The 27,395-nt window shown below is 39.9% G+C and overlaps 1 protein-coding gene across 6 annotated transcripts in view; it reads right to left on the bottom strand.

The window, feature by feature from the left end:
* Window positions 1-169: 169 nt before the first annotated feature.
* The window catches only part of ptbp3 (polypyrimidine tract binding protein 3), a 116,807-nt gene continuing 89,581 nt past the window's right edge, over window positions 170-27,395 (bottom strand). For 4 of the 6 annotated variants that reach the window (XM_041186615.1, XM_041186610.1, XM_041186611.1 and 1 more), the window contains 10 exons: window positions 25,290-25,448; window positions 24,435-24,545; window positions 22,891-23,086; window positions 19,538-19,612; window positions 18,680-18,816; window positions 15,087-15,120; window positions 14,664-14,756; window positions 13,354-13,570; window positions 9,680-9,757; window positions 170-2,995 (listed from right to left, as the gene is read on the bottom strand). In XM_041186615.1, the coding sequence (XP_041042549.1) occupies window positions 2,863-2,995; window positions 9,680-9,757; window positions 13,354-13,570; window positions 14,664-14,756; window positions 15,087-15,120; window positions 18,680-18,816; window positions 19,538-19,612; window positions 22,891-23,086; window positions 24,435-24,545; window positions 25,290-25,448 (1,233 nt within the window). In that variant the 3' untranslated portion in view covers window positions 170-2,862. The remainder of the gene's footprint in view (window positions 2,996-9,679; window positions 9,758-13,353; window positions 13,571-14,663; window positions 14,757-15,086; window positions 15,121-18,679; window positions 18,817-19,537; window positions 19,613-22,890; window positions 23,087-24,434; window positions 24,546-25,289; window positions 25,449-27,395) is intronic. The other 2 variants (XM_041186612.1, XM_041186613.1) reach the window with 1 other exon arrangement.

The following is a 27,395-nucleotide window of genomic DNA, read 5'->3' as shown; positions in this document are numbered from 1 at the left end:
ATAGAGAGAAAGTTAGAAGTGCTAGACAAAGAGGCAGGAAGATCAAGAGGTGTCATGGCATTTATTGAAAGCATGCTACAATTAGAGGAAAGATTATCAAGGCCATACAAGCAAGTACACACATATTGAAAGAAATGGAACACTGTATACAGAGACATGCAATAGACAATTAGAAAATATTTTTTTAATATTTCATCATCTCTGCATTAAAAACAAATCATCTTAACAGAAATGGAATCCATTTTGTTTCTTCCACATTGACACAAACTGCTTTACAAATGAAACCTGGTACTGTTGCTTATCAAAATATACAAGACAATCAATGTTTTCATATAAAAACCAGTTTGTACTTCTTCTTGTTCCCAAAAAACCTCAGATTAAAAAAAAGTTGTTACAAATATTTACAGCATTTTCATTGTCAGCTGAACATTCTTACAAACTCAAAAAAGCAGGGAATTTTAAGAACAGACCAAGTACATGAATGAACAGGGAGGAAAGCACTATACACCTGCCAACACCTCAATGCTAGAAGGGGAAAATTTAAGAAAAGCAGCTTGAAAGAGAGGTTTAGGGATTCCACGTAAATGTTGCTACCCTCGCCTGAACTGCACAGGTAGGAGCATCCCAGCTGCAATGCATGTCTCAAGCCTAGTTATACTGCATGTCTAATGTCACCGTCACCCTATTGACTGAAGACAAATGCCTGTTAAGTGTCTAACTGGCATCACCTCAGACAGTATGCCATTACATACTAGTCCATTGTTGGTGCTGCACAAACATCAGTCCAGTTTTTAAATTCAAAAAGCAAATAAATTTAGGTAGCTCACAGCGTCAGTCAATTCAAGTCAGCTGACTTTTCCTCTTCAGTTACAAGTATTAGCAGCTAGAAGCTGGTTTGACTATTTGCCTGCAAATGGAAGAGTTCTGCCTTAACCTGTTCCGCAGACAGTATAAACAACTTGTCAGACCACTGTTGAGAATGCTACATCACACTGCTTGGTGTTACAAAGCAAGAGGTATTACACACTAATGTTTCAGGCTTTACACTTGTCGAACGGTGAATGAAAAAACAATCGCAACTTTGGGAGAGTTCTGGCTCAGGGCATCACAAACGGCAAGGATACTGTGCGATTCCTAACAACTGTTTTAAGATGCTTCTTTTATGAAGTGAATCTCTGGTTCCACGCTCGGCATGCAGGAGTTGACAGATCCAATTCAATGTAAATTAGTGACCTTAAGGTATACTCTCCTTAAAGCTAGGTGCAATCAAATGAAGCACCTCATAACAAAAACAAAAAATTGTTATTCTTCTATTACTCACAATCTCCCTCCTTTTATACTTGAAACTACATTCATAATAGTTTTCTATTTTAGGCCTAAATATAGTAAAAGGAAAAGATCAAATTGGAGGGAAGAGAAAAAAATGATTAAGACTATTGAAGGCACATAAACTTTGGTCCTGTTTTGGTTTTTCTCTGAAACCCTGAAATAAAAGCTCATGTTTTCTCTACCTTATCATTCACTAATATTTAATCTTTTTCTTTTCTGTTAAGTGTCTTGGAATTCCACCTGAATGGTATTAAAGAGTCTTGTATTTAATAAATCAGTACAGTTCTAACCATGGTTTAGTTGCAGCTTCGCAAAGTCTGTGCAGCTCTGAAGTATCTTTCAGAATGGATGGAAGAGTTAAGGACATTTTTTCTAAACTGGCAGTTAGTCCAGTGAGCATTCAATAAAGCAAGAAAGGCAAACACAAAATGCTAGATATTTAGCTAGGGAGTCTAACGAAAGAAAGGAAAAATCCCAACAAAGACTTTAAAAAGTATCTGCACAGAAACGTTCAAAAGCCTAATTCCCTCAAAACAACAGCCAATAATAACAATTAAACATTCGTAAAATTAACAGGTAAGTTCACACTACAGATCCAAATAAATGAAATATTTAAGATAACATATAACAAACTCTTAGCACACAGATTGGATATTTAAATCATTTAGAACGTTGCAGATATTCAAAAGGAAAATCAGCCTCAGGCATTGCAGTTTTGAATTGGTCATAATATGTAATATTCAATCAAAACTGCAGTACAGGCTTTTATACAGCATTTCTGCAGCTCTTGGATGATAGAGAGAGAATACAGATTTGCATTTTGCCCGAGGAGAGGAAGGAAGTTTGCATTTTCATTCCCATCTGTGTACTAATTTGTAATATAAATCAAATCAGTTAGCAACTGTTGCAATGCTGCAAAATACACAAAAGAAAATTCACCTAAATCTACAAGGAGAAAGACTCCCTTTGAAAGAACCCACAATACATGTACTGATGAAACCTCAGGAAAAGCCTCTAATCTATTTGATTATAAGCACATAATAAGGCACATGATAATTAAACAAGTACACAGTAAATACGAAACTGATAATTTCTTTCAGATTATATTTTAGTGGTATGAAAGCCCATGATGTTTATTTCTTTTTCCCCAATATTACCAAAATAATTTGTTTAAAGTGTGTCAAACTTTTAGATCTAGACCTGATTTTTTTCCCTCTCCCCCAAGATTGTAAACTTCTTTTTAAAAAGAAATTCTCACTGAACCAGTTGTTAATAGGTGAATGAACATCAATTTATGGCTGCGGACTGCTTGCAACAAACCCGCACCTTTCAAAAATTAGATATAAAGAAAATTGGTATTGAGAAGTTTAAACAAAAAGGAAGGATCCCATCATCACTGTTGTGTTCCACTTAAAACATCATTACTCTAAGCATCTCTTGCAGGCATAGTTGGTCATTGGTATTTCAGTCTCTGTCTGAATGCTAATTTACCACATTGTGTGGTCCCAGTCTATAGGGAAAACAGGAGAGGAATTAAATCGTAGATTTAGAAAAGGAAACTCTGAGATGGTGGTTTTCTCCAAGATCATGGTTGTGAAGGTCAATGAGTGCCTGGATTGCTTCTTCAAGACTGTCTAACTGGATAAGGGCCATCTTACGGTCCTTCCTGCAATGCAAAGAACAAAATGGGTTTTGAAACAATTTAACCGCAATATAGGTTGTTTTTAAAGTCAACAAGGGAAATTATTTGTTGGAATAAAAATTTAAAATAGCCAAGACACCACTTGCTACTGACCGTTACCTGGTCAACATTTGCAGACACGTGCCTTGTCCACAACCTCTGTCAATGTTGTTCTTGGGCACAATTGCTAAGAGTGAAAAATGCCCAGAACAAATTCCAGCCAGTTTCCCATACCATGCAAAGATTGAAGCACTCCACAAAGGGAACTACTGTTGCAAAATGTGTACCCTATGAATCTGTGAACTGCCAATCCACTGGGCAGTGAGCATCCCATCATGTCTGTGCTGGTCCTCTGAAGGAACAATTTACCCAGTGCCACTCCTTTTCTTTTCCCCCATATCCTTACAAATTTTTCGTTATCAGATAATGATCCAATTCATTTTTGAAAGCCTAAAATGACTGCCTCCACTACACAATCAGGCAATGCTTTTCAGGTCCTAACTACTCGCTCCATGAAAAAGGTTTTCCTCATGTCAATTGTTGCTCCTTTTTGACAATTACCTTAAATCAGTGTCCCCTAGTTCACACACCTTCCACCAATGGGAACAGTTTCTCTCTACCTACTCTTTCCAGACACCCTCATGATTTTGAATACCACCAAAGCTTCTCTCAACCTTCTCCAAGAACAGCAGCTCCAGCTCCTCCAATCTTTCTAGTGCTATCCAGTAATGCGATATTTTACACTCCAACATTTATTCATAAAGGAATGCTATACATCATTTCAGAGCACTGAAAACATCAAAACTACAAGCACCATACAAATCACTATGGGTTAGAGAATGAGACAGTTTGAAAGTGGATTCCAAGCTCATTTTCATAGAATCACAGAACTGTTATGGTGCTGGTCATTGGTATTTCAGTCTCTGTCTGAATGCTAATTTACCACATTGTGTGGTCCCAGTCTATAGGGAAAACAGGAGGCGGCTATTTGGCCCATTGGATCTGCACCTGCTTTCCGAGTAAGCAACTCAACTAGTGCCATTCCCCCACTTCTCCCCGTAACCCTGCCCATTCTTCCTTTTCAGATAACAGTCTATTTCCCTTCTGAATGCTTCAATTGAACCTGCCTCCATCACACTCTCAGGCAGTGCAGTTCAGACCTTAACCACTCACTGCGTGAAAAAAAGTCTTTCCTCATATCACTTTTGCTTATTTTGCTAATTACTTTAAATCTGTGCCCTCTTGTCCTTGATCCTTTCATAAGTGGGAATAGTTTCTCTCTATCTACTTTGTCCAGACCCCTCATGACTTCGAATACCTCTATCAAATCTTCTCAATCTTCTTTTCCCCGAAGGAAAACAGTCCTAACTTCTCCAATTTATTTTCATAACTGAATTCCTCATCCCTGGAACCATTCTTGTGAACATTATCTGCAGTCTCTCTAATGCCTTTACATCCTTCCTAATGTGCAGTGCCCAGAATTGGATGCAATAATCCAGCTGAGGCCAAACTAGTAATTTATACAAGTTCAACATAGCCGCTTTACTCTCAACATTTTGGACATGATTATTAAATAGATGATTCACTTTAGTAAAAAAATTACACAAATAGAGAGAGTGTTTTATTCCACAACTTCTAATCACTTTATGGTTTATTTCTTGAAAGGCAATTTTAAAAAAATGCAATGGCCCTCATTCTCTCTCCCTCCCATCAACAGTGTAGGCCTTTTCCTTCAATGAGGAAGGGATAAAACTAGAAAGGCAACAGTTATTCATATAATACTGTTTCTATGGATTGTCTGAAAATCATCTTCCAATTGTAGTTCACACAACTGAACATAGGACGTATTCCTAACAAAAACAAAGGGAGTGAGGGAAATCACTCAGGGCTTGGTGCTTTAAGAATTTTCACTTTTGACATTCCAATTAACCTTCCCTGCTCCACCACACAAGGTGGTCAGCTGCGGTGTACACCCTTGGTTTCTCTTTCTGTGGAGGCAGCACCAAGATCTTTTCAGCATGAGATAATGTTGAAGATCAAATGGATTACTTCTGCATTGGTCATCAAGGTCATAAATGAACTACAACAGGAGATCTGGCAGTAGAGTTGTGTTGCAATCACTACTCAAGGAGGTCTAGTCCATCTAGAGATAATGATCCTCAGATAGAAGGGAATATCGAATGGATCACTGCAATTCAGACAAACTTAAGCTTCAAACTTTTTCTGGTATGGGACACGTGATTTGTTCAAATTAGATCCGAGAGCATGGTCAGTTAAACAGTGGAACTGAAAATATCACAACACTTCAAATAAAAGGCACAATGTCAGTTTAGCTTTCAAGTTCCCTATGGTATAGGGGAACTAGATTGCTTTTCTTTAAAAACAATTTATTGTATGGGAGAATGAAGGATGATACATTGTCCCTTTCTCCTGTTCGTTTAGAAGGGCATCCATGGCACATGTTAGACAATTGAACTCACCCTACTAATAGCCAAAAAGGGATAGCCAAAAGGGGTATGAACGCACATTAGAATGACAAAGTGCTGGGGCATCAATTTTTTACAATTATTATCAATAACTTGGATGATGGGGCATGGTTGCTAAATTTGCTGATGACACAAAGGTAGGAAAAAGTTGTGAAGAGGGCAAAAGGAGTCTGCAAAGGCACATAGATTGGTTGACTGAATGGGCAAAAAATTGGCATATGGGGTATAATGTCGGAAAATGTGAACTTGTCCACTTTGGCAGGAAGAATAGAAAACCTGCATATTATTTCAATGGAGTCACTGCAGAACTCTTGAGGGGCGGAGGGATTTGGGTATCTTAGTATACGACAAAAAAATTAATACACGGAACAGTAAGTGATTTTGAAGGCAAATGGAATGTTGTCATTTATTGCAAGGGAAATGGAATATAAAAGTAGGGATGTTTTACTACAGTTGTACAGGGCACTGGTGAGATCACATCTAGAGTACTATGTACAATTTTGGTCTCCTTATTTAAGGTTATATATGCATTAGAAGCAATTCAGGGAAGGTTCACTCAACTGATACCTGGGAAAAGGGGGGTGGGGTGGTATCTTATGAGGAAAGGTTGTACAGGCTGCACATGTACCCTTTGGAGTTTAGAAGATTCAGGTGGTGATCTTTTTGAAACATATAAGATCCTTGGGGGACTTGGCAGAGTAGATGCTGAAAGGTTGTTTCCTGTGTGGGAGAGACTAGAACTAGGGGGCACAGTTTGCAATGAATATTTTCAAGGCAGCGGTAGGTAGATTCTTGACTAACAAGGAAGTCAAAAGGTTATCAGGGGTAGATGGAATGTGAAGTTAAGGCCACAATCAGGTCGGCCATGATCTTACTAAAAGCCAAAGCAGGCTCGAGAAGCCGAATGGCCTACTCCAGCTCCTAATTCGTATGCTCGTAATCCAAGTGCACACTAACTATTTTTAACAAGCGTATCTAGAGGGGAGAGAAATTAATATTCATGTACATTTTTAGACCATAAGACATAGGAGCAGAATTAGGCCATTCGGCCCATCGAGTCTGCTCCGCCATTCAATCATGGCTGATAAGTTTCTCAACACCATTCTCCCGCCTTCTCCCCATAACCTTTGATCCCCATACCAATCAAAAACCTATCTCGGTCTTAAATACACTCAATGACCTGGTCTCCACAGCCTTCTGTGGCAATGAATTCCATAGATTCACTACTCTGGCTAAAAAAGTTTCTCCTCATCTTTGTTCTAAATGGTCTTCCCTTTACTCTGAAGTTGTGCCCTCGGGTCCTAGTCTCTCCTACTAATGGAAACATCTTCCCCACGTCTAGGCCTTTCAGTATTCTGTAAGTTTCAATCAGATCCCCCTCATCCTTCTAAACTCCATCGAGTACAGACCCAGAATCCTCAAACATTACTCATATGTTAAGCCTTTCATTCCTGGCATTGTTCTCGTGAACCTCCTCTGGACCCTCTCCAGGGCCAGCACATCCTTCCTGAGATACGGAGCCCAAAATTGCTCACAATATTCTAAATGTAGTCTGACCAGAGCCTTATAAAGCCTCAGCAGCACATCCCTGCTTTTATATTCTAGTCCTCTCGAAATAAATGCCAACATTGCATTTGCCTTCCTAACTACTGACTCAACCTGCAAGTTAACCTTAAGGGAATCCTGGACTAGGACTCCCAAGTCCCTTTGCACTCCGGATTTCTGAATTCTCTCCCCAGCTAGAAAATAGTCTATGCCTCTATTCTTCCTACCAAAGTGCGTGACCTCACACTTCCCCACGTTATATTCCATCTGCCACTTCTTTGCCCATTCTCCTAACCTGTCCAAATCCTTTGGCAGCTTCCCCACCTCCTCAATAATATCTGTCCCTCCACCTATCTTTGTATCACCTGCAAACTTAGTCAGAATGCCCTCAGTTCCTTCATCTAGATCATTAATGTATAAAATGAAAAGTTGTGGTCCCAACACTGACCCCTACGGAACTCCACTAGTCACCCGCCGCCATTCTGAGAAGGACCCCCTTATCCCCACTCTCTGCCTCCTGCCAGACAGCCAATCTTCTATCCATGCTAGTACGTTGCCTCTAACACCATGGGCTCTTATCTTACTGAGCAGCCTCCTGTCCTGCACCTTGTCAAAGGCCTTCTGGAAGTCCAAGTAAATAACATCCATTGGCTCTCCTTTGTCTAACCTATTCCTTACCTCCTCAAAGAATTCTAACAGATTTGTCAGGCATGACCTCCCCTTAATGAAACCAAGCTGACTTTGTCCTATTTTATCATGCAATTCCATGTATTCTGAAATCTCATCTTAATAACGGACTCTAAAATCTTACCAACGACAGAGGTCAGGCTAATCGGCCTGTAATTTCCCGTCTTTTGCCTCAATCCCTTCTTAAACAGGGGGGTTACATTAGCGATTTTCCAGTCCTCTGGGACCCTCCCCGACTCCAGTGATTCCTGAAAGATCACTACTAATGCCTCCACTATCTCTTCAGCTATCTCGTTCAGAACTCTGGGGTGTAATCCATCTGGTCCAGGTGATTTATCCACCTTCAGACTTTTCAGTTTTCCTAGCACCTTCTCCTTGGTAATGGCCACCATACTCACCTCTGCCCCCGACTCTCTTGAACTTTGGGGATGTTACTCGTATCTTCCACTGTGAAGACTGATGCAAAGTACCTATTCAATTCCTCCACCACTTTTTTGTTCCCCACTACTATTTCTCCAGCATCAATTTTCCAGTGGCCCAATGTCCACTTTTGCCTCTCTCTTACCCTTTATATATCTAAAAAAAAACTACTGCAATCTTCTTTTATATTACTGGCTATTTTACCCTCCTTATTTCTTTTTTAGTTATCCTCTGTTAGTCTTTGTAGGCTTCCCACTGCTCTTCGCCACATTGTATGCTTTCTCTTTAGCATTTATGCTGTCCCTGACTTCCTTTGTCAGCCATGGTTGCATCGTCCTCCCTTTAGAATGCTTCTTCCTAGGGATGAATTTTTGCTGTGTCTCCCAAATTACTCCCAGAAGCTCCTGCCATTGCTGTTCCACTGTCTTTCCTGCTAGGCTCATTTCCCAGTCAATTCTGGCCAGCTCCTCCCTCATGTCTTTGTAGTTGCCTTTATTCAACTGTAATACCATTACGTCTGATTCCAGCTTTTTCCTCTCAAACTGCAGGATAAATTCTATCATATTATGGTCACTTCCTCCTAAGGGTTCCTTCACCTTAAGCTCCCTTATCAAATCTGCCTCATTACACATCACCAAATCTAGAACTGCCTGTTCCCTAGTGGGCTCCGCTCCACCACAAGCTGCTCCAAAAAGCCATCTCGTAGACATTCCACAAATTCCTTTTCTTGGGATCCACTACCAACCTGATTTTCCCAGTCTACCTGCATTTTTTAATCATTTTTTTGGGGGTGGGGACAAAAGAACAAATCTGTTACACTCTTAAGAGCTCAGCTGCAGCAGCTTAAAGTGCTTGAAAATTGAATGTCACCTGTGTACCTTGCTTTTAAATTTCAGCAAGTTACAAGGTTCAACTGTGAACTTAACAAAATCAATGCTCCACAAAAATCTATTACAATATTCCATACTTCAACTTAAGCACAGAAGTCCATTCAGCCCCTTGAATCTGCTCTATTAAATGAGGCCAATTTGCATTTCTTTACACATCACTCTATAATCCCTTGACAAGCTTACCTAACAAAAACTTAAGTCTTGGGCTGACCATCCTCCTGATGTATAACATTAAGCAAATATATCTTATTACACCATGCATTCTTGTCAAACTGTCTCTTCCTTTACCCTAATTTGTTATATGGTTAGGAGATATGCCATTTTATCAAGCAGTTTTCATTTTTCAATTCAACATTTGGGACATTTACAAGAAATATTACCATTAAGATGATGCACTGATAGATAGTGGAAGAGCACAGTAAAGTTCAGCAGCAAAACATGGCAAATAAAACACTTGTGAACGGCATCACAGGTAATCTGCTAATATTATGTAGTAAAAATATGACTAATATTTGATTACACCTCAGTATGAAAAGGCTGATAGCAGCAACAACCAACTGAAGGGACTTCAAGGTTAACTCAGTATCGTTATGTGATGTCATACAGTAGCTAGAGATATAACACAACAAAAGTAGACTTACAGGAAAAACTTGAAGCCTTTCACTGAACATCCAGTACTTTCAAACAGATTCCTCAGATCATCTTCAGTGATTGAAGGTCTAAAAATAGGCCAAAACAGCTTTTTACAAACAGCACAGAAAGCAGACAATTCGTAACCAATTTTAACAAATGTATAAGCAGATCAGACTTCAACTACAGTACTCATTAGAAATTATGCAAAATGGATATTAGTGTGAAGAACATATGAAGAGCATTTTACAAGATCTTTGACTCAATGAAGGAATCACAATCTGAGCTCATGGTTACTAGCAGTATACAGGTGTTATTGTATTAGCCACCTAAATTCTTCAGATTTTACATGCTGACTGGAAAAAAAAAGTCATGCTTTATACCTCAACTATTTCGAGACAATACTAATATGTACCGAGAGGAATTCACACAACATTATTTAATGGAGGTGTGGCAGTTATACTAGATGATGATAGACAAGCAACAGCCACCCTCACTGGGCCAGTAGTCCAGACGCCTAGACTAATCAGTTTAGGTTTGAATCCCACCACAGCAACTGGGGAATTTAAATTCAGTTAATTGAGAATTAAATGCCAGTCAATAATTGTGACCAGGTAACTACTGGATTACTGTAAATACCTATATGGTTCATTAATGTCCTTTAGGGAAGGAGATCCATTGTCCTTACTAGGGCTGGCCTATGTGATTCCAGACCTGCGATGACCTGGTTGACTCTGTACAAATGTTTCTCTGAAGTGGTCTAGCTAGGCCATATACAAAACCACTGTGACCAAGTATAAGAATAAAACCATATGGACCACCAGACATCGATCTAGGCACTGTACTCGGACATGATAAAAGGGCCACAGTTCTCCTTATTCACTTCTAGGAACTTGTGAGAAAACTGGGAGAGTTGTTTCACAGGCTAATCAAGCAACAGCCTGACAATCACATTCAATCATACCTTTCAGTCAACACCCCAGACTCCTCCATTACCACCCTTGGGTGCAGTGGTATAGAGTCAGGAGGCAAAGGTACTGGAAGTCCTAATTATTGGCTGCAGACTTCATTGAAGTCTCATGGCATTAGATCAAACATGGGCCAGGAAATTTCATCCTGCTTACCCACTACCACCCTCCTTTAGCTGATAAATCAGTGCTCCTCCACATTGAACACCGCTTGGAAGAAGCACCGAGGGTAGCAAAGACAAAATGCATTCTGGTTGTGGGACATCAATGTCCATCAGCAACAGATGCTCAGAAGCACCACTGCTCACTGAATCCTGAATGACATATCTGCCAGATGATGAGAAGATATACTACAAGGGAACAACATCCCACCTACCTGTTGCAAACACATCTATCCGCAACAGCATTTGTAAGTAGTGACCATTGCATAGTCTCTGTGGAAACAAAGGCCTGCCTTCACACATTGTCTTGTGTGGCATTATCAATGAGCTACGTGAGACAGGTTCAGAACAGATCTAGCGGTTTAAACCTGGACATCAGCAATAGCAGAAATATACTTCAAGATGATCTGTAACCTCATGGTCTGGCATATCCCCATACTCTACATTACCGTCAAGTCAGTGGACCAAAACTGGCAATGATCCAGGGTAGCACTCAACACTTAAAAATGAGGTGCCAACCTGGTGAACCTACAATATAGAACTCCATGGGTAGAATCTTTAGGTTGGCGTGTGGGTGCATGCCTGACCCCATCGGACGCAAAATCGCGCATGATATTTAGGTTGCAGGCGTGTGTAAAAGTCGGAAGATTGCCCGCCAACACTTAAGAGGCCAATTAGTGTAAGTAAAGTTGCAATTCTCTGATTTTTTGCAGTCGGCAGACGGGCGAAATCGGCCAGGCGGACTTTGCATTTTTCATGGAATCACATCCAAGGGTGGGATGAGGTTTCCGTTATTAATTTTAAAAAATGAAAGTCTATGGACAGCGTTTTTATCATGTATATGTTCAGGGGATTGATTGTGATGCTTGGACATTTTTTAAAATCAGGAAAACACTTTCTTTAATTGTTTTCAAGTCTTCAGCTCCCCGAAGCAGCTCACTGCCTTCAGGCAGCTTTTATTCAGCGCTCGCCCATGCTTACATCAGAGCCTGTCCTCATGCCAGCAGCGCTGAGCATTTCAGCATGTGCTTCAAGCTAGCTGGCCATTAACTGACCAGCCAGCGTGAAATCATGGTCGGGGAGCTATTGTCCGTTCCCGGCCAATCCCGTGCCTACCGGCCTACCTAAGAATCCTGTTCCATATATGCTGAACAGGATATTCCTGCAGAGTTCCTCAGAGCAGTGTCTTAGGTCCAACCTTTGTCAGCTGCTTCATCAATGACCTCTGCTCCAAAGTGTCAGAAATGGGGTTGTCCACTGATGATTGCAGTGTTCAGTTCCATTTGCAATTCTTGTGTCAAAGAAGTAGTCTGCGTCGGCAGGCAGCAAGACAGAGGTAACATTCACCCTTGGGCTGATAAGTAGCAAGTAACATTTGCACGATACAAATGCTAGCAACAACTACACCCTACAAAAGCCTCTGGGCACCTGCCGTTGACATTCAGTGACATTACTATCACTGAGCACCACACCAACAACATCCTGGGAAATCACCTTTGATCAGAAATTTAACTGGACCCAGTCACATAAATACTGTGGTTATAAGAGCAGGTCAGAGGCTGGGGATTCTGTAGCGCGTAGCTCAACTCCTAACTCCTCAAAGCTTTTTCACAATCTAAAAGACAAAAGTAGGAGTGAAATGGAACACTCCCAACTTGCCTGGGTGAGTGGAGCCTGAACAACATTCAACTCGATATTATCTAGGACAAAAGCAGCCTCTTTGATGGTAACCCATTCACCACCTTGAATACTAACTCTGTCCCCCAATGGTGCACAGTGGCTGCAGTGTGTACCGTCTACAAGATGCAATGTAACAGCTTACCAAGCCTCCTTCAACAACGCCTTCTAAACCCTTAATCTCTACATCCTACAAAGGGCAGCAAGTGCTTGGGAACACCACCATCTCCAAGTTATCCTCCAAGTCAAGCAACATCCTGACTTGGAAATACATTTACATTACTTCGTTAGTCACTATGTCAAAATCCTGGAAATTCCTCCCTAATATCACTGTGGGAGTACTCTCACTATACAAATTGCAGTGTCTCAATGTGGAGGCTCACCACCGCTTTGTCAAGGGCAACTAGAGATGGGCAACAAATGTCTGAATAAATCAGAACAGGCCCACAGGTGGCAAGGTATGATGAATAAATCTCACATAACAAGGAAGAGAGTGAAGTTAGGCTAATTCAACGCCATTTTCAAATCAGGTTATCAGAGTATTGTCTGCAAGCATGAAAGCAATCAGGCCTACTTTCCACGGCAGCAACTCAGCAGGGCAATCCAACTGGCTTATATTGCACCCAAAGTCAGGCTGTTGCAACACACTTGATGACAACATAAAAAAGGTCATGACATTTTTTTCACCTGTATAAGAAAAACAACTTTTCAAAAGGTAGCATAAATTTCTTAAATCGACAACCACACAATGTATTGTTATTAGCAGAATTATTTCTCCATCAATTGATTCTGTTCCTGTGTTCAGCCTGCTTTAGATTTTAAAAAAGGTTCTGCTGCCTTCCAGTCCTTGATAAAAATTATTTTCCTGAAGCTACTCACGGAATGTTGGAGAGATGCAGGGTGGATGACGGAGGGAAAATATTCTGGAAGTTCTTGGACCCTGGTTTCTTGAAGCGATGAAGTGGTGAGCTGCTGTAGTCCTTGGTTAGACCCTGGTCCTCCTGTCCTTCCCGAGGAAGCTGAACCATTTGATGTTTTGACAAAGTCACACGCAATACCCGGCCATATACCTTCTGCCCATTAAGGTGGCTCATGGCTGAGGGGAAAAGAATGTTTGTATTTGTAAGTCAACATGCAGAACATTCAAGTATTCCGAAAAAGACTAGATCATTGTTTCCGTTCTCAAGCCAAGAATATCTGCAAATGATCTGCTCCCATGCATCAAATGTTTCAATCAACTTGAAAACTCATTCCCCCTTATTGCAATGGGTTTTGCAACATATGTACCAAAAATCTGTATATAAAGTGAACTCATTAATATATTAATCTGTATTTTGGTTTGCTAGTTACAACCTGTAGTGGAAACTAAGAATGGAGCTTGCATTTATCTCTCACCTTTTGCCTCAATTAGTAAAAGTCAGTCATTCCAACCTCAAGAATCAGATTCAATTCATTGCTCCTAAATTAAATACTCAAAATGCAAGAAATAACTTACACCCAGTGTGTGACCGACACAGAGAAAAAACATGACTGATTTGATTTGATCTGAGCTGAACTGGTTGCTCTTAGCCAGGGTAGCAATTAAGGCATTACAACTGCTCTTGCAGCTCCCAGATGGAGAAAATAACATTTGCAAAGGCTAATGTTCTCCAATGTTATCTACTGACACTATTGGACACACATGTAGGCTATCTGAAGACATGAGTAACTTCAGCTGTGTTGTGCAAGCCAAACAGCCTCCCAACAATGGCAAGATTCACTATCACAGTATCTTTACATTGGCCCATCGAGTCTGCACTGATTCTCTGAAACAGCATTCCACCTAGTCTCACTCCCCTGCCCTTCCCCGTAGCCCTGCACATTCTCTCTTTTCAAATAGCAATCTAATTCCTTTTTGAATACTTCAATCGAACCTGCCTCCACCATCCTTTCAGGAAGTTTGTTCCAGACTCCAACCACCCTCTGGGTGAAAAATTTTTTCCTCACATCACATTTACTCCTTTGCCAATTATTTGAATCTCTTCCCTCTAGTTCTTGGTGTTCTCTTGTGTGGGGTTCACCCAACAGCAAGCACTTGAGGGGATCCAGATTTTGTTTTGGCAGGACTGGGCATACCCTAATTCGGGAGAAGGGAAGGAAAACAGGCAAACAACTCAAAGGACGTTAGTAAATTAGTTCATGAACCTTACCCAATTGAGCTTGGTTTGCATCTGCCATCTGTATTAAGGCATTTTCTTTTTTATTGAACAAGATCTTCACACGATGTACATCACCATAAACTCCTTCAGAATGATCAAACAAAAATAAAAAGTTTTAATTTCACCAGAAGTATGAAACAGGAAAAGTGATATCATAAAACAAAGCAGAGTATAGACAGGACAGGATCAGAGCAGGAAGGAAAAGAAAATAATTTTCAATCACTTAAACACTTGAAAAAAAGACATGTGCACACATTAACAAATGCTACACTGCAGAAATAAAATTTCATGCATTTTAATATTTAACGTAAAATCAATTGATAGCATAGATGTGAGATCCTGTTGAATGAAGCACAAACTTAAATGCAAACAAAAATAATTCATTGTAAAATAGCAGTGGAAATGACAACATACCAAAGAGGATGAACAGCCAGTGAGGTGAAACCTTCTGTAGTAGGGGGAAACAAAATAAGTCAGCACAAGATGGACCGGAGACAAACATCATCAAATCGCCCATATCGAAGAGTGTTTCAGCATTACAGTTGAAGGCCAGTTTGATCCATGAAGCATTCGATTTGATCACAAAAAAAAGTAAAGAAGGTTCAAATGCAGTAGGTTTGTCGTTTTGGGGACGTTTGTTGATATGGAAAGTTTGGGAAAATGATGGAATTAGTGAAGCAGGACAGTGAGGGGAAAAGAAAGAAATATTATAAAGTCAGTAAAATGTGTGTTCAAAATGATCTTTTTCCAAAAAAAAAAGGTATCTTACCCTATCCCTTATCTTTATCCCTCCACAGCCCACTGGCAACTCAATGGATGTAATCAACAATTTTCCTTAGTCAAACTACCGATGCCGTGCAAAAATGACTTAGCCCCATAGTTGCTCTTTGTTTTCGCTCGAGACACACAATTTACCACCTAGCAAAAATCTAAGGACAGATGCACGTGGATTATATACCTCTCGCATTTAATATTTTTATTTCTCTTCCATTTGGAAAAATTGCCACCGACAAAAATAGATGGTAGCATATTCAGAATGACAGTGAGCCTTTATTTGGCACAAGGATTATACCCGTGTTTACATAAAGACAAGTTTACATAAATAGAAAATGAAAGAAGCCTACAACTACTTTCACCACCTGCCACACAAAGCATGTTTGGCAGAAATGTTTCATGTCTCAAAAGCCTAATAATGCTATTCTAGCATGAAGGGAGGCCATTTTAATTGCAGTTGCTTTCCTCAGGAGTACTAAAACTCATTCTTGCTTTGAGCATAGTGAAAACCAGATATTTAATCAAAATTATTTGTTGATCACAACAGCTTCTCTGAATTCGTAAGTTTTGTGAGAAACATTTGGTTGAAATTACTAATGTGGCAGAATGTGTTTATGGGCATATTGCATTAAATCAATCTCCTTTAAACTGAACAGTTACATAATAAATCCTAATAGCATTCAATTTGAGTATGAGTATTGTAGGAAAAGCTAATGCATGGATTATAACAAATTATATAAAAATGCAATTGCTTCACTGATAAATGAAGCCATACCAAGTTGAAAATTAGAACAACGTTAACACGATAGCATAGAAAATCTTTGTTTTTATAAACTCACATGGGTCAGCTAAATATTGTTGTTGCTTTAAGCATAGGGCCTTTCCTTATTGAGAACACTTTTTCTAAACTAAATGTATGTTCTGGCAAGACCAGAAGAGATAGCTACAATAACGGGGAAGTTTGTAATAACAACGGCTAATTTCAATCAGACTTGACAGTAATAGGAAGCAAATACACTCTAGAAATAAAAATTGTGTGTAGCATGGATGTAACATACATCAAAAAACGCCAAAAACAGAAAATATCACAGAATATGAAAACACAAGGATAACACCCATTTACCAACAAGGAGCAATGAATGACAGCTACAGTTATTTAAGGAGTAACCTGGAATTTTCATTATAATCTACACAGTTAGCAGGGCAGGGGCATTGGGTGGGGGTGGGGAATAGTTATTTATTACAGTGACTTAAACTTTACACTTCTAGTAAGCTCTTCACCCAGGTTTCCTTTTACTTGTTAAACAAATCTTTAGAAGCAGTAAATAAGTGGGGAAAAAAAAACATGATTTAATTTGCGTTAGATATCCACTAATGCAGTAACACCAGAAGAAAGGGCCCATTTTTAGAAGGCAATAAATACTTCTATTTGACTGGCATTAATGGCACCACATTCACATGCTAAAACATTAATTACACAGTCGCCAGCCCCTTGTCACTCTGATTGTGGTGCTTTAAGGTGTGGGTCTGAAATTCAATTTAGATTATAAGACCATAAGAAATAGGAGCAGGAGGCAGCAATTCGGCCCCTTGAGCCTGCTCTGCCATTCAGTAAGATCAAAGCTGATCTGATTGCGGCCTCAACTCCACTTTCCTGCCTGTCCCTTATAACCTCCCTTGTAGGTCAAAAATCTGTCTCAACTCCGTCTTGAATATATTCAGTAACCAAGCCTTCACTGCTTGTTGGGGGAGAGAGCGCCAAAGACTAATAACCTTCAGAGGAGTAGCTCCTTATCTCCACCTTAAATAGAAGGCCCTTTATTTTTTGTCAAGCCCCCTCAGAATTTTATACATTCAATAAGATTACCTTTCATTCTTCTAAAACCCAATGGGTATAGTTCCAACCTGCTTAACCTTTTCTCATAAGGCAACTCCTGCATCTCAGGAAGAGGGAAGATGGTGGCATAGTCACTGACTAGTATTCTAGAGATCCAGGGTAATGCTCTGGAGACCCAGGTTTGAATCCCACCATAGCAGATGAAGGAATTTTAAGTTTTAAAAAAATCTGGAATTTAAAAAACCATTGCCGATGGTCATAAAAACTCATCTGGTTCACTAATGTCCTTTAGGGAAGGAAATCTTACCTACTTGTGACTCCAGACCCACAGCAATATGGTTAACTCTTAAATTCCCCCTTGAACAAGGGCAATTAGGGATGGGCAATAAATGCTGGCCTAGCCAGCAATGCCCACATCCCATGAACGAATAAAAGGAATCAACCTAGTGAACCTTCTCTGAACTGTTTCCAATGCAAATAATCCCTCAGTACTTTAGATGCAGTCTCACTAATGACCTGTACAGTTGCAGCAAGACTTCTTTTATACTCTATCCCCATTGCAAGAAAGGCCAACATTCCATTTGCCTTCCTAATTACTTTCTGTACTTGCATATTAATTTTTTGTGATTTGCATCATATAAGCTCCTTTATGACACAAGTTGTATAGTGTTCCAAATTCAACGGAGATCAATGCCGCCATTATACCTGACCACTATCACAATTCCTTAGGTTGATAGATGATGTGCTATTAAGCACGTACAACAAGCATGAGTTTAGTAATTAAACCCATACACTAGACAGTTAGAGCTGCAGAATGTTACTGGTATAAATGAGTGCAAGTATGCAATGCATTGGGACAGCATGCACAATATGCATTTACAAAGTGTCGAGCCACAGGTTAGACAAGACGTAGGGGGGCACTCGACAAATATAACTTGGCCTTCACCGAAGCCACATTCAGAACATCAACATTAGGCATTATAATGGTTAATGGTAACGCATATGAGCTGAAAGCTGAGTCAAAATGAGACGATACATCAGCAATCCACAGAGGCACATTAACGTGTACTGAATATATATATGTGCTAGCACAAACTGTCAAGGCTCTCCGTCAGTTTAAGAACCTATCAAACCTCAGCTCCTTGTAATGGATACTAGTGTTGCATTGATTTGATTCATAATTATCAAAGGCGGTGGAAGGATGGTTTCTGCATACGTGGATGTTACAAATTACTAGTAGTACAGTCTGAAACTAAATTTGTCTTCCAAAAATATAATTTAAAAAAAAATACTGAAAGCTCAAATTCCCCCAAAAACATATACAGCAATGTATTCTATGAAACTTGAAAATAAGTAGGCAGGATTTACTAATATTGCGCTTCTTAATATCACCAACCTCAGGGTTTAGGTTGCTGACTAGCAGGACAGAGTTTGCTGCTGGGCCAATACCGTGCATTGCTAGACGACCACCGACTGCACCGTGTGGAAGGCCAAGATGCCCGAGCCCTCCTGGGATTCCTTGAACAGACAGACCTGGAGACAGTAAAGACTTTGACATTAGCCAAGGCAGATGCGCTTCCTTCATATAATGAACCATACCCTTCAGAAATTTATTGAAGATGAGAGTCTGAGATGATTAGAATATGTGTATACTACTATAAAAGTTTACAATTCACTATGGTTTCAGGTCCCATCACTATGTGTTAATAAATTATATGTTAAATCTCAGTGCAAAGTACGTGGTCACTATATTTAAAACACACTTTTGAGCTTCCTCCCCGATGTCAATTCTCCCATGCTTCCTTCCTCTCTCTCCAGACTCACTGAAATGGGCACCCTTCAGCACCTTCCACACAGAAATGGGAAATGAGCACTGAAGGTCATTTTGCAGTGGGTAAGTGAGGGGTGCAACACAGGTAACACCAATCCAACCCACAGCATGTACTTTCCAGTAGGAAATCAATGGATAATGATAAGATTAAGGTGATAACAACCATGGTTAAGTAGAGGACAAAGTCCTATGAGCTGCTATCCCTCCATCACCACAACCAACCCTACCAAGATCAACATCAGCTAACTTAGCACACACTGAAGGATGATTTGGGATTCTTTGGCTTGTACAGTATTTACATGCTAATCAAATGAGCTATTGGGAGAATTCCTTTATTTAAAAGGGAATTATAAGTTAATCCTCCTGTGACAATCTGCTAAAGTATTAAAACAAATCTATTATTCCAGTTCCGAGCACGCTAACCTGCAGTTTGTGGAAAGCCAAGAGCAGGGCCAAATCCACCACCCCCATAGGGATTGGAGATGATACCAGGTGCGCCTAGGGAAAGAAACACAAGTATGTTAATTTAATATAAAATTACAGTTACTTCACCACATTTACTTTTCCAACAATAATGTTGTCTTTTGTTAGAATTAATGCCTCACTCATGTTCAAAAAATACTTGGAGTTGCATTTCCCTCCAGTGCAATCAATAGTTGTGCTTGGCTATCTTACAGCATATGCAAAGATGTGTCGCTCACTACCAATACACCTAGCAACTGTAAAAGTAACAATTTATCGACTCATTCAATATATTGAGGACCACATGAGGGATGATGTGGAAAATGCACTTGAGTAATAAAGGAGTTTTACACCCAATTAGGTTCAAATTTACATTGCATCTGCCCTATGGTGAAATTGCATTGGAACAGTTATAACACTAGATACAATCAGAAAAAAAAACTATCATTCCCCACATTCGCTCCAATTTTTTTTTATTCATTCACGGGATATGGGCTTTGTTGGCCGGGCCAACATTTACTGCCCATCCCTAGCTGCCATTGAGAAGGTGGTGGTGAGCTGCCTTCTTGAACTGTTTCAGTCCATGTGGTGGAGGTACACCCACGGTGCTGTTAAGAAGAGTGTTCCAGGATATTGACCCAGCGACAGTGAAGAAACGGCAATATATTTCCAAGTCAGGACAGGGAGTTACTTGGAGGGGAAGTTTGGAAGGTGCTGTCTAAGGAGCCTTGGTGAATTCCTGTAGTGCATCTTCTAGATGGTACACACTGCTGCTGTGTGTCAGTGGTGGAGGGAGTGAATGTTCGTGGATGTGGTGCCAATCAAGCGGGGTGCTTTGTCCTCGATGGTGTCCAGCTTCTTCAGTGTTGTGGGAGCTGTACTCATTCAGGCAAGTGGGGAGCATTCCACCACACTCCTGACTTGCGTTGTAGATGGTGGACAGGCTTTGGGGCGTTAGGAGGTGAGTTACTCACTGCACAATTCCTAGCCTCTGACCTGCTCTTGTAGCCACAGTATTTATGTGGCTAGTCCAGTTCAGTTTTTGGTCAATGGTAACCCCCAGGGTGTTGATAGTGAGGGATTCTGTGATGGTAATGCTATTGAGGTTTTCAAACAGATAGTGGCCTTAGGCAGGCCTGGTCCTTCTGTCCACAGATGCAAACTTGTATGCAATTTTGAGAAAGCGGCACCATCAGACCTGGCAGGCAAGTGCCTCAAGAAGATTTCCTCTCTTCGCTCAGCAAACTCAGTTCATGTGCACGGCACCAAGTAAAGGGTCGGGGGAGGACATGGCTGCAGATTTGTCGGCAGGTAACCTTTCACAGGATGGGGATAGAAACAATTGATTCTGCATGGATTGCTGTTTTGAGCTGCATTATGCAATTAGGATTGCTACTGAAGGTGTAGTTACTTTGCAAGTGCAGTTACTTTCTAACTTCCTTAAGTCAGTACTGCCTTTTCCTTTTACCGAGATTTGTTCACAGATGCAAGAGATTCTTTCGTTACGTCTCAATGCTTTGCAGAAGTTTCTGAAAGCTTTGATAAAAGATAGAGGAAGCAATAGAGAACTAGTGTCCACTGGTGCACAAATTTACCTATAACTCAATGACATGCAGGTATCTCCAATTAATTGGCCATAACTAAGTAACAAACGTAATAATGAAATACCTAATTTCATTTATAAAAATGAACTTGTACAGTTCAAGGACACCAAAAGTATATATAGATCTCATTCCACAATGGAAAAAAAAAAATCAGGTTTGCTAATTTTATATGTTAATACAACCAAGTCATGAGCTGACCTCAGACTAATCAAGCACTTTGAATTGATGCTTTGCACACAGGCTGCGTGTCATCCATTGACATTTGTGAAATGGATGATAATGCAGTGTTAAGCCACTTAACTAACCAAAAGGAGCGAAATTCTCTAAATTAGAGTTCCAGCCTGCAGTAAACTACTGACCACCTATGTATAATCTGAGTTTTTAAACTGGTCCAGCAAGGTTAACCTCAGGGTAATCGTCCCTCATCATCTCAAAACATTCTGCCCAAAGAATCTTGCAACAATTTGGAAATTAAACTGCCACCCTACATAAATCCCTTATGGAATACAACCAAATTTTTCAATCGAAAACAAGTTTCAGTCTGCACATATTTAAAAGGATCTCTACAAACTGGTCAGAAAACAGTGCATGATTAAACTAAACAAAACTGATATTCTTGCTCAACTATGTTCGATTAAAAGCAAGGTCACAGGCAATTATTGGGTGAAAACTGCAGGCAATTGGTGGATACCTGGAATGTGTCCAACGGGAGCTAATCCGGATAAAAATAAACATAAACGTACCAACTAATCTAAATACTATCTGTCCTTGCCATTAGAATATCTTTGCAAATCTGACCCATAGTGGCAGTTAGCTATAGCCAGGTTGTGGTATGTCATGTCAACAGTTGTTGATTGTAAAACTTAATTGGACTCCAATGTTTCTTTAGGTAAAAGGGAGATATTTCCTACCAAATAAACCATGCAGAAAGTTTCAAGTCAATTTAAATCTACTTTTCAGAGCAACATTAGGTTTGTTTTTTTAAATTTAGCCCTCATGATCCTGTGACAGTACAACAGGAAAAGCATTTTAAAGAACTTATTTTTAATCAAGTTTGGTGAACTTTCCTTTCAGTTAGTTCATTGAAATTATGCATTCAAGCCTCCTGATCCAGCCAAAGCAGCATCATCTGTGTCAGCTCCAAATCAATGCTGCAGGCACAGCTTCTGGCTATACCACTATATTGTCCTGTTTAAAAATACTGCAGTTGGGAGGTTCATGAGCAAGCAATACGGGTGATTAGGCTGCCACTGCCCTTTCATGACCCACCAAGATGATCTGTACGATACACAAGATATTTTAGAATGATCTAGCGCATTTTGAAGTTAGCAGATCTCAGGGCAGATTCATTGAATCATACAGCACAGCCATTTGGTCCATCAAGCCTGTGTCATATCTTTGGAAGTTATCCAATTCGTGCCACTTCTCGGTTCTTTCCATTTAATCCTGCAATTTTTTTCCTGCTATTCAACTAGATATCCACTTCCCCTTGGATTCTTTGCCAATCAACTTAAAATCTATGCCCCCAAGACCGATTCTACGGAACAGTTATTCCCTACACAATTGGTCATTAGTGAAAAGAATACAGTAGGTTAGTGATTTAATTCCCGTAGCTGTTGTAGACACAGTGATAGAGATTGAAGAACAAAAGGGAATGAAAAGTGTCAGCAAACAACAAAACATAAAATTTACCTGTCATTATGTATTTACCTAGAAGTGAGGTTTCCTTACCAAAAGCGGCGGCCACAGAAGGGTCAACGGTCGGCTGGCCGTCGCCGGAAGGAAGATCAAGCCGCGTAAAGTCTCTGCTTTTGTCATTGTTGTATTTAACATTAAGGCTAGTCAGCTTTGAGAACTCTATACGTAAAGTACAGCAAGCATTGTAGATATTCTGGCCATCCAAAGTCTGGAGAAAGTCAAGCAGATAAACTATTATACAGCAATTCACAGATCTTTAAAGCAACAGATAATGTTTCACATAATTGCTTAAAAGCTCACCATGAATCATATGAATATATGAAACACAATTCTATTCTTAATACCTTTACAAGAAAAAAGTGAGGCAAGCATGATATCTGCACTTATTTCTAAAGGGTTCTGCATTTGTTATGGCTCCTCTTGCAAACAGGAAATTGTGGTAGTTCCATTCTGCACTGGAAATGTTTCTGGGAAGGCTTCTTCATGTTAAAACAAGGTACGAATTTATTGGAGTCAAAAATACTTAGAACACAAAGAATGAACATCTGACTTGCATCTTAAGGCTTAGTATCCCCTTCTCCTCAAAAGTATGCCCATACACAACGTGCTACCCCCAGCTAACTGCAAAAACATTCAACCAGCTCCCAGACCACCTCCTATGCTGCTCTACCACAGACTTTGGAGTATGTAAGAATAGTCCATTTAACTTTTCTCCCTTCCCTCCTGCCATTCCCTCATAACACCATGGTAGCTCAATACATGGGGATTAAAGGTTCAAACCTAAGCCTTACTGAACTGTTGCACAACAATGAAGGTCTAATGTGCTTCACCATTGTGCTACTCAATTAATTAAGTTTATTTTTCCACTATATTTTGATTTCACTATATAATATTCAAATGCCAACTTTATTTAGAGATGGCTCAGGATGGAGAAAAAAAGACAGCATTTCTCTTGATTGCCTCCCATCTATAGACTCAAGACTGCTATTGGACAAGAGACCCAAGTTCTCCTGTTCAAAACTGTGCTTTTGCTTTGAAAGGGCAAAAATGGTGCAGAAATACACGGTGGATAGGAAAACAAAAAGCAAAAAAAAAAGGATGGTATTAAATGGTGGAAGACAGGACTCATGCTTATGATCTACTAAATAATAAACCAGTATTCTCAGCCAACCATCATGGAGAAGGAAGTGGAAGGAATCATTCCAAGATTACTCTCAGGCACCTGCTAGTAGCTAGTTAGAGTACTACTGGTGGAAGTCTATCCATATTGGATGGGTTTTGCATTCACAATGGGGAGCCCAATAGAAAAGAGGTGGAGATCAGAGGCTAGAGAGTCAACCTTTTAAAAATAACAAACAGATTAGTAGCATCTACACAATACGTTTGTCTTTGACAATTTTCTGAAATTCTGTATACTAGTTAGAAGTAGAATAACACAAGTAGAAGTTACATTCAAAAGAGAGCGCAAGTCATTTTAAAGTGTCAGAGTAGTAGTTTTGATAGGGATATAGCAGCTAACAATTATAAAAGTACTACCTGTTGTACCCAACACTAACCAGTTTAGCATGATGAGCATGCATTGGATCAGCATACTGTAGCAATGCCTGGAACTGATTGTTCTTTGTGAAGGTGATGATTTTCAGCACAGTTCCATACTTGGTAAAGATCTGTTTGGAGTAAAATGTGCATCAGTATAAAAGGAGACCAGGCCACTCAACTGGCAAGTTCATTTGTTAGCAGCCATTGCACCAGGCTTCAACACAAACCTCAATTAAAAGTGAGCACTGACATCACCGTGTCAATGAGTTGAAGGCAGGACAAGATTACATCAGTCCAATTTACAATACAGTCTAACTTATAATAGAGTCTATGTACTCTGTGAACAGTGGTGATTTAAATAGAGACTGTGTGAACTAGAGCAAACAGAACTCTTGACAAAAACTAGTCTTCAAATAAAAGGCCATAAAGTTGCTGTACCATCAGGGCAAGCCCAAATACAGCTCAGGCATTTGCCCACAAAGTTGAAATGGGGACAAAATAATTATATGTTAAAACATCTAGTCATAGGTGGCACTCAGAGATATACCTTCAAGCAGTGATATTGGGTTGAGTGTAAATTGCTTAAATATGGCCACTGTTGGAAAATGGCACAGTTAGAAAATGGCACATGACAAAAAGTCATCCAAATCAAAAGGCTGGAACAAATTCGAAGGGGAGAAAATAGGAGATGTTAGGGCTTTCAAGTCTAGTAGTTTTTAATATAAATGTATGGACTGCTTTACACATTTAATACACTGGGTTTACCTATGCAGAGTGCTGATATCCAATTCAATTTGTACTATTAACAACTATTTTTAAGCTATGTTACTCGAAATGGCTATTCTTCATTCCCAAATATAGTGAATCCATACCTGATGCAAGACCTCCAGAGTGACAGGATAAAAGAGATTCTCCACAATGATGCGCAGGACTGAACCAGCTGTTAATGCGCCCTCATTAACCGTGCTGCCTGTCATAGACATGTTGCTAGTGTGCATCGCATTTACTGCCTGTAGAGCAGCCTGGGCTCGCTGTAGAGAGAAACACAAACATTTCTTAAGCTAGCTGTTTTTATTTCTGGTGGCAATTTGTTGAAACATATACATTGAGGTTATTGTTTTTTTTAAAGAAGGTACAGTTTGCAATACGTACACAAATTCCCTAGCATTTACAGAACAACAGGTTCCTACAGTGTGAAAAAGCATTCAGTTTTAGAAACCTGTACAACTATAAACTCGGCAGGACACAAAGGAGAACGCAAGGCTTCAAACCGAATGGATATGGCTTTAAGTTATGCTCAAAATTTCCCACAACTGTACACAGGAAAATTATTGCATAGAATGTGACAGGAAACCACATTAAGTGGATATTAGACAAGTTGGTCAAAAGCTTGATGAGAAGAGATCGATTTTATCAAGTATCTTAAAGGAGCAGGGAGAGTTTCTTTAGTTGAAGAATTCCAGGGCTTGGGGCCTAGGCAACCAAAGGCATAACTGCCAATGGTAAGAGCAATGGAAATCAGTATTACATAAGAGGCCAGAATTGAAGCAGTGCAAAAGGTTGACATGGTTTGGCTGTTAAGTTAAGTGAAGTACCATGGGAGCAGCATGGCTGGGGTGGGGGGGGGGGGGGGAAGAAGGGGTGCAGAGAATGCCTCTCATCAGACGTACAAGAATTATTTTCAATAACAGCAAAAACTACATTAATTCATCAGCTGAGAAGCTGCACTGCTGGCAAAAGGATTTTACATTGATGTGAAGAGAAAAATGGGGACATGGAAGGAGGAGAAAAAGGACATTATATTGAAATACTGTGGCCAATTACAACCACTATATCTGGAAACCCACAGGTGTGCACACTCACACACCAATTTTTTTATTGGATGGTCTCTGTGCAGTCTGAGGTCAGCAAAACTGAGCAAAATGGCTATTTGCTAACAGAGACCATTACACAAGTGACAAGATATTATTTATGTTGAAAATTTTCAGCAAGAGTCCAAGAGCTTTCTTGCAAATCAAACTGAAAGGCACCACCACATGGCAAACAAATTATTCAGCTAATGGAATAAACACAATACAAACGACCCTCATACAAGATTAAGGATTTAACCGTTTAAAAATGACATGGAGGGAAATGGATACCTGAGGATGAATTAAAACAGCTAAGCCTCTGATGGGTCCGAATAAATATCATACTAAAATCAAAAGTGTGTGCGGTTTACAACTGCTACCCGAATAAAATGCTGCCATGAAGTTCACAGCTTTTGTGTGCTACACTCAGCCTATTAGAAACTTATGAAGTAGGCCGCTTTCCAACACCAAGCTTATATCACCATTTAATTATATCATGGCTAGGTGCATCTTAGCTCCATGCATCTGCCCTGATTCCATAACCCTTAATTCCCTTACCTAACAAAATCTATGCAACCAGATTTCATAATTTAACCGTTTTAGCCCCAGTATCATGCTGTTGAATCCGTGCAGCATCTCCTATATGGTCAACATGTCTGAGATGAAATGCCACAAGAAAAGGTGCAATTTGTGACAGCTTTATCCAGCTTCTGAGGCATATTACCAAGTAGTCTATCCATACTTGGCTAAACAAAAGTGCAACAGTAACTCCTCAAATTTTTTTTTTTTATAATAGTGAAAAGGGAACTGGATTCCAATAGTGAGCATACATCTTTGGGGACAAGGTGTCTTGTGTCCTGCCACCTTGCCTCCTTTGATGCTGTACAATTCTTGAGCCAAAGTACTTTGACATGTTAATTCTTTGATTAAGTTATTGAAACGGGTAGGGTGCTGGGACAGTGTGTGAGATCCACAAGAACACTTTCCATTATCCCATCACAACAGACTGCAGAAAAAGCAGCTGCTTGCTTTTGATCAGATTAGGATAAAAGGTGCACGAACTAAGCATGAATGGATTGCATTTGACATATGTTGTGGACTGAAATATCAAATTGCCTAAAATCAAGA

This window comes from Carcharodon carcharias, chromosome 4, assembly GCF_017639515.1.
Source record: "Carcharodon carcharias isolate sCarCar2 chromosome 4, sCarCar2.pri, whole genome shotgun sequence".
NCBI classification, from domain to species: Eukaryota; Metazoa; Chordata; class Chondrichthyes; order Lamniformes; family Lamnidae; genus Carcharodon; species Carcharodon carcharias.
The sequence above is the reverse complement of the archived record's forward strand: the minus strand, read 5'-3'. Positions and strand labels throughout refer to the sequence as shown.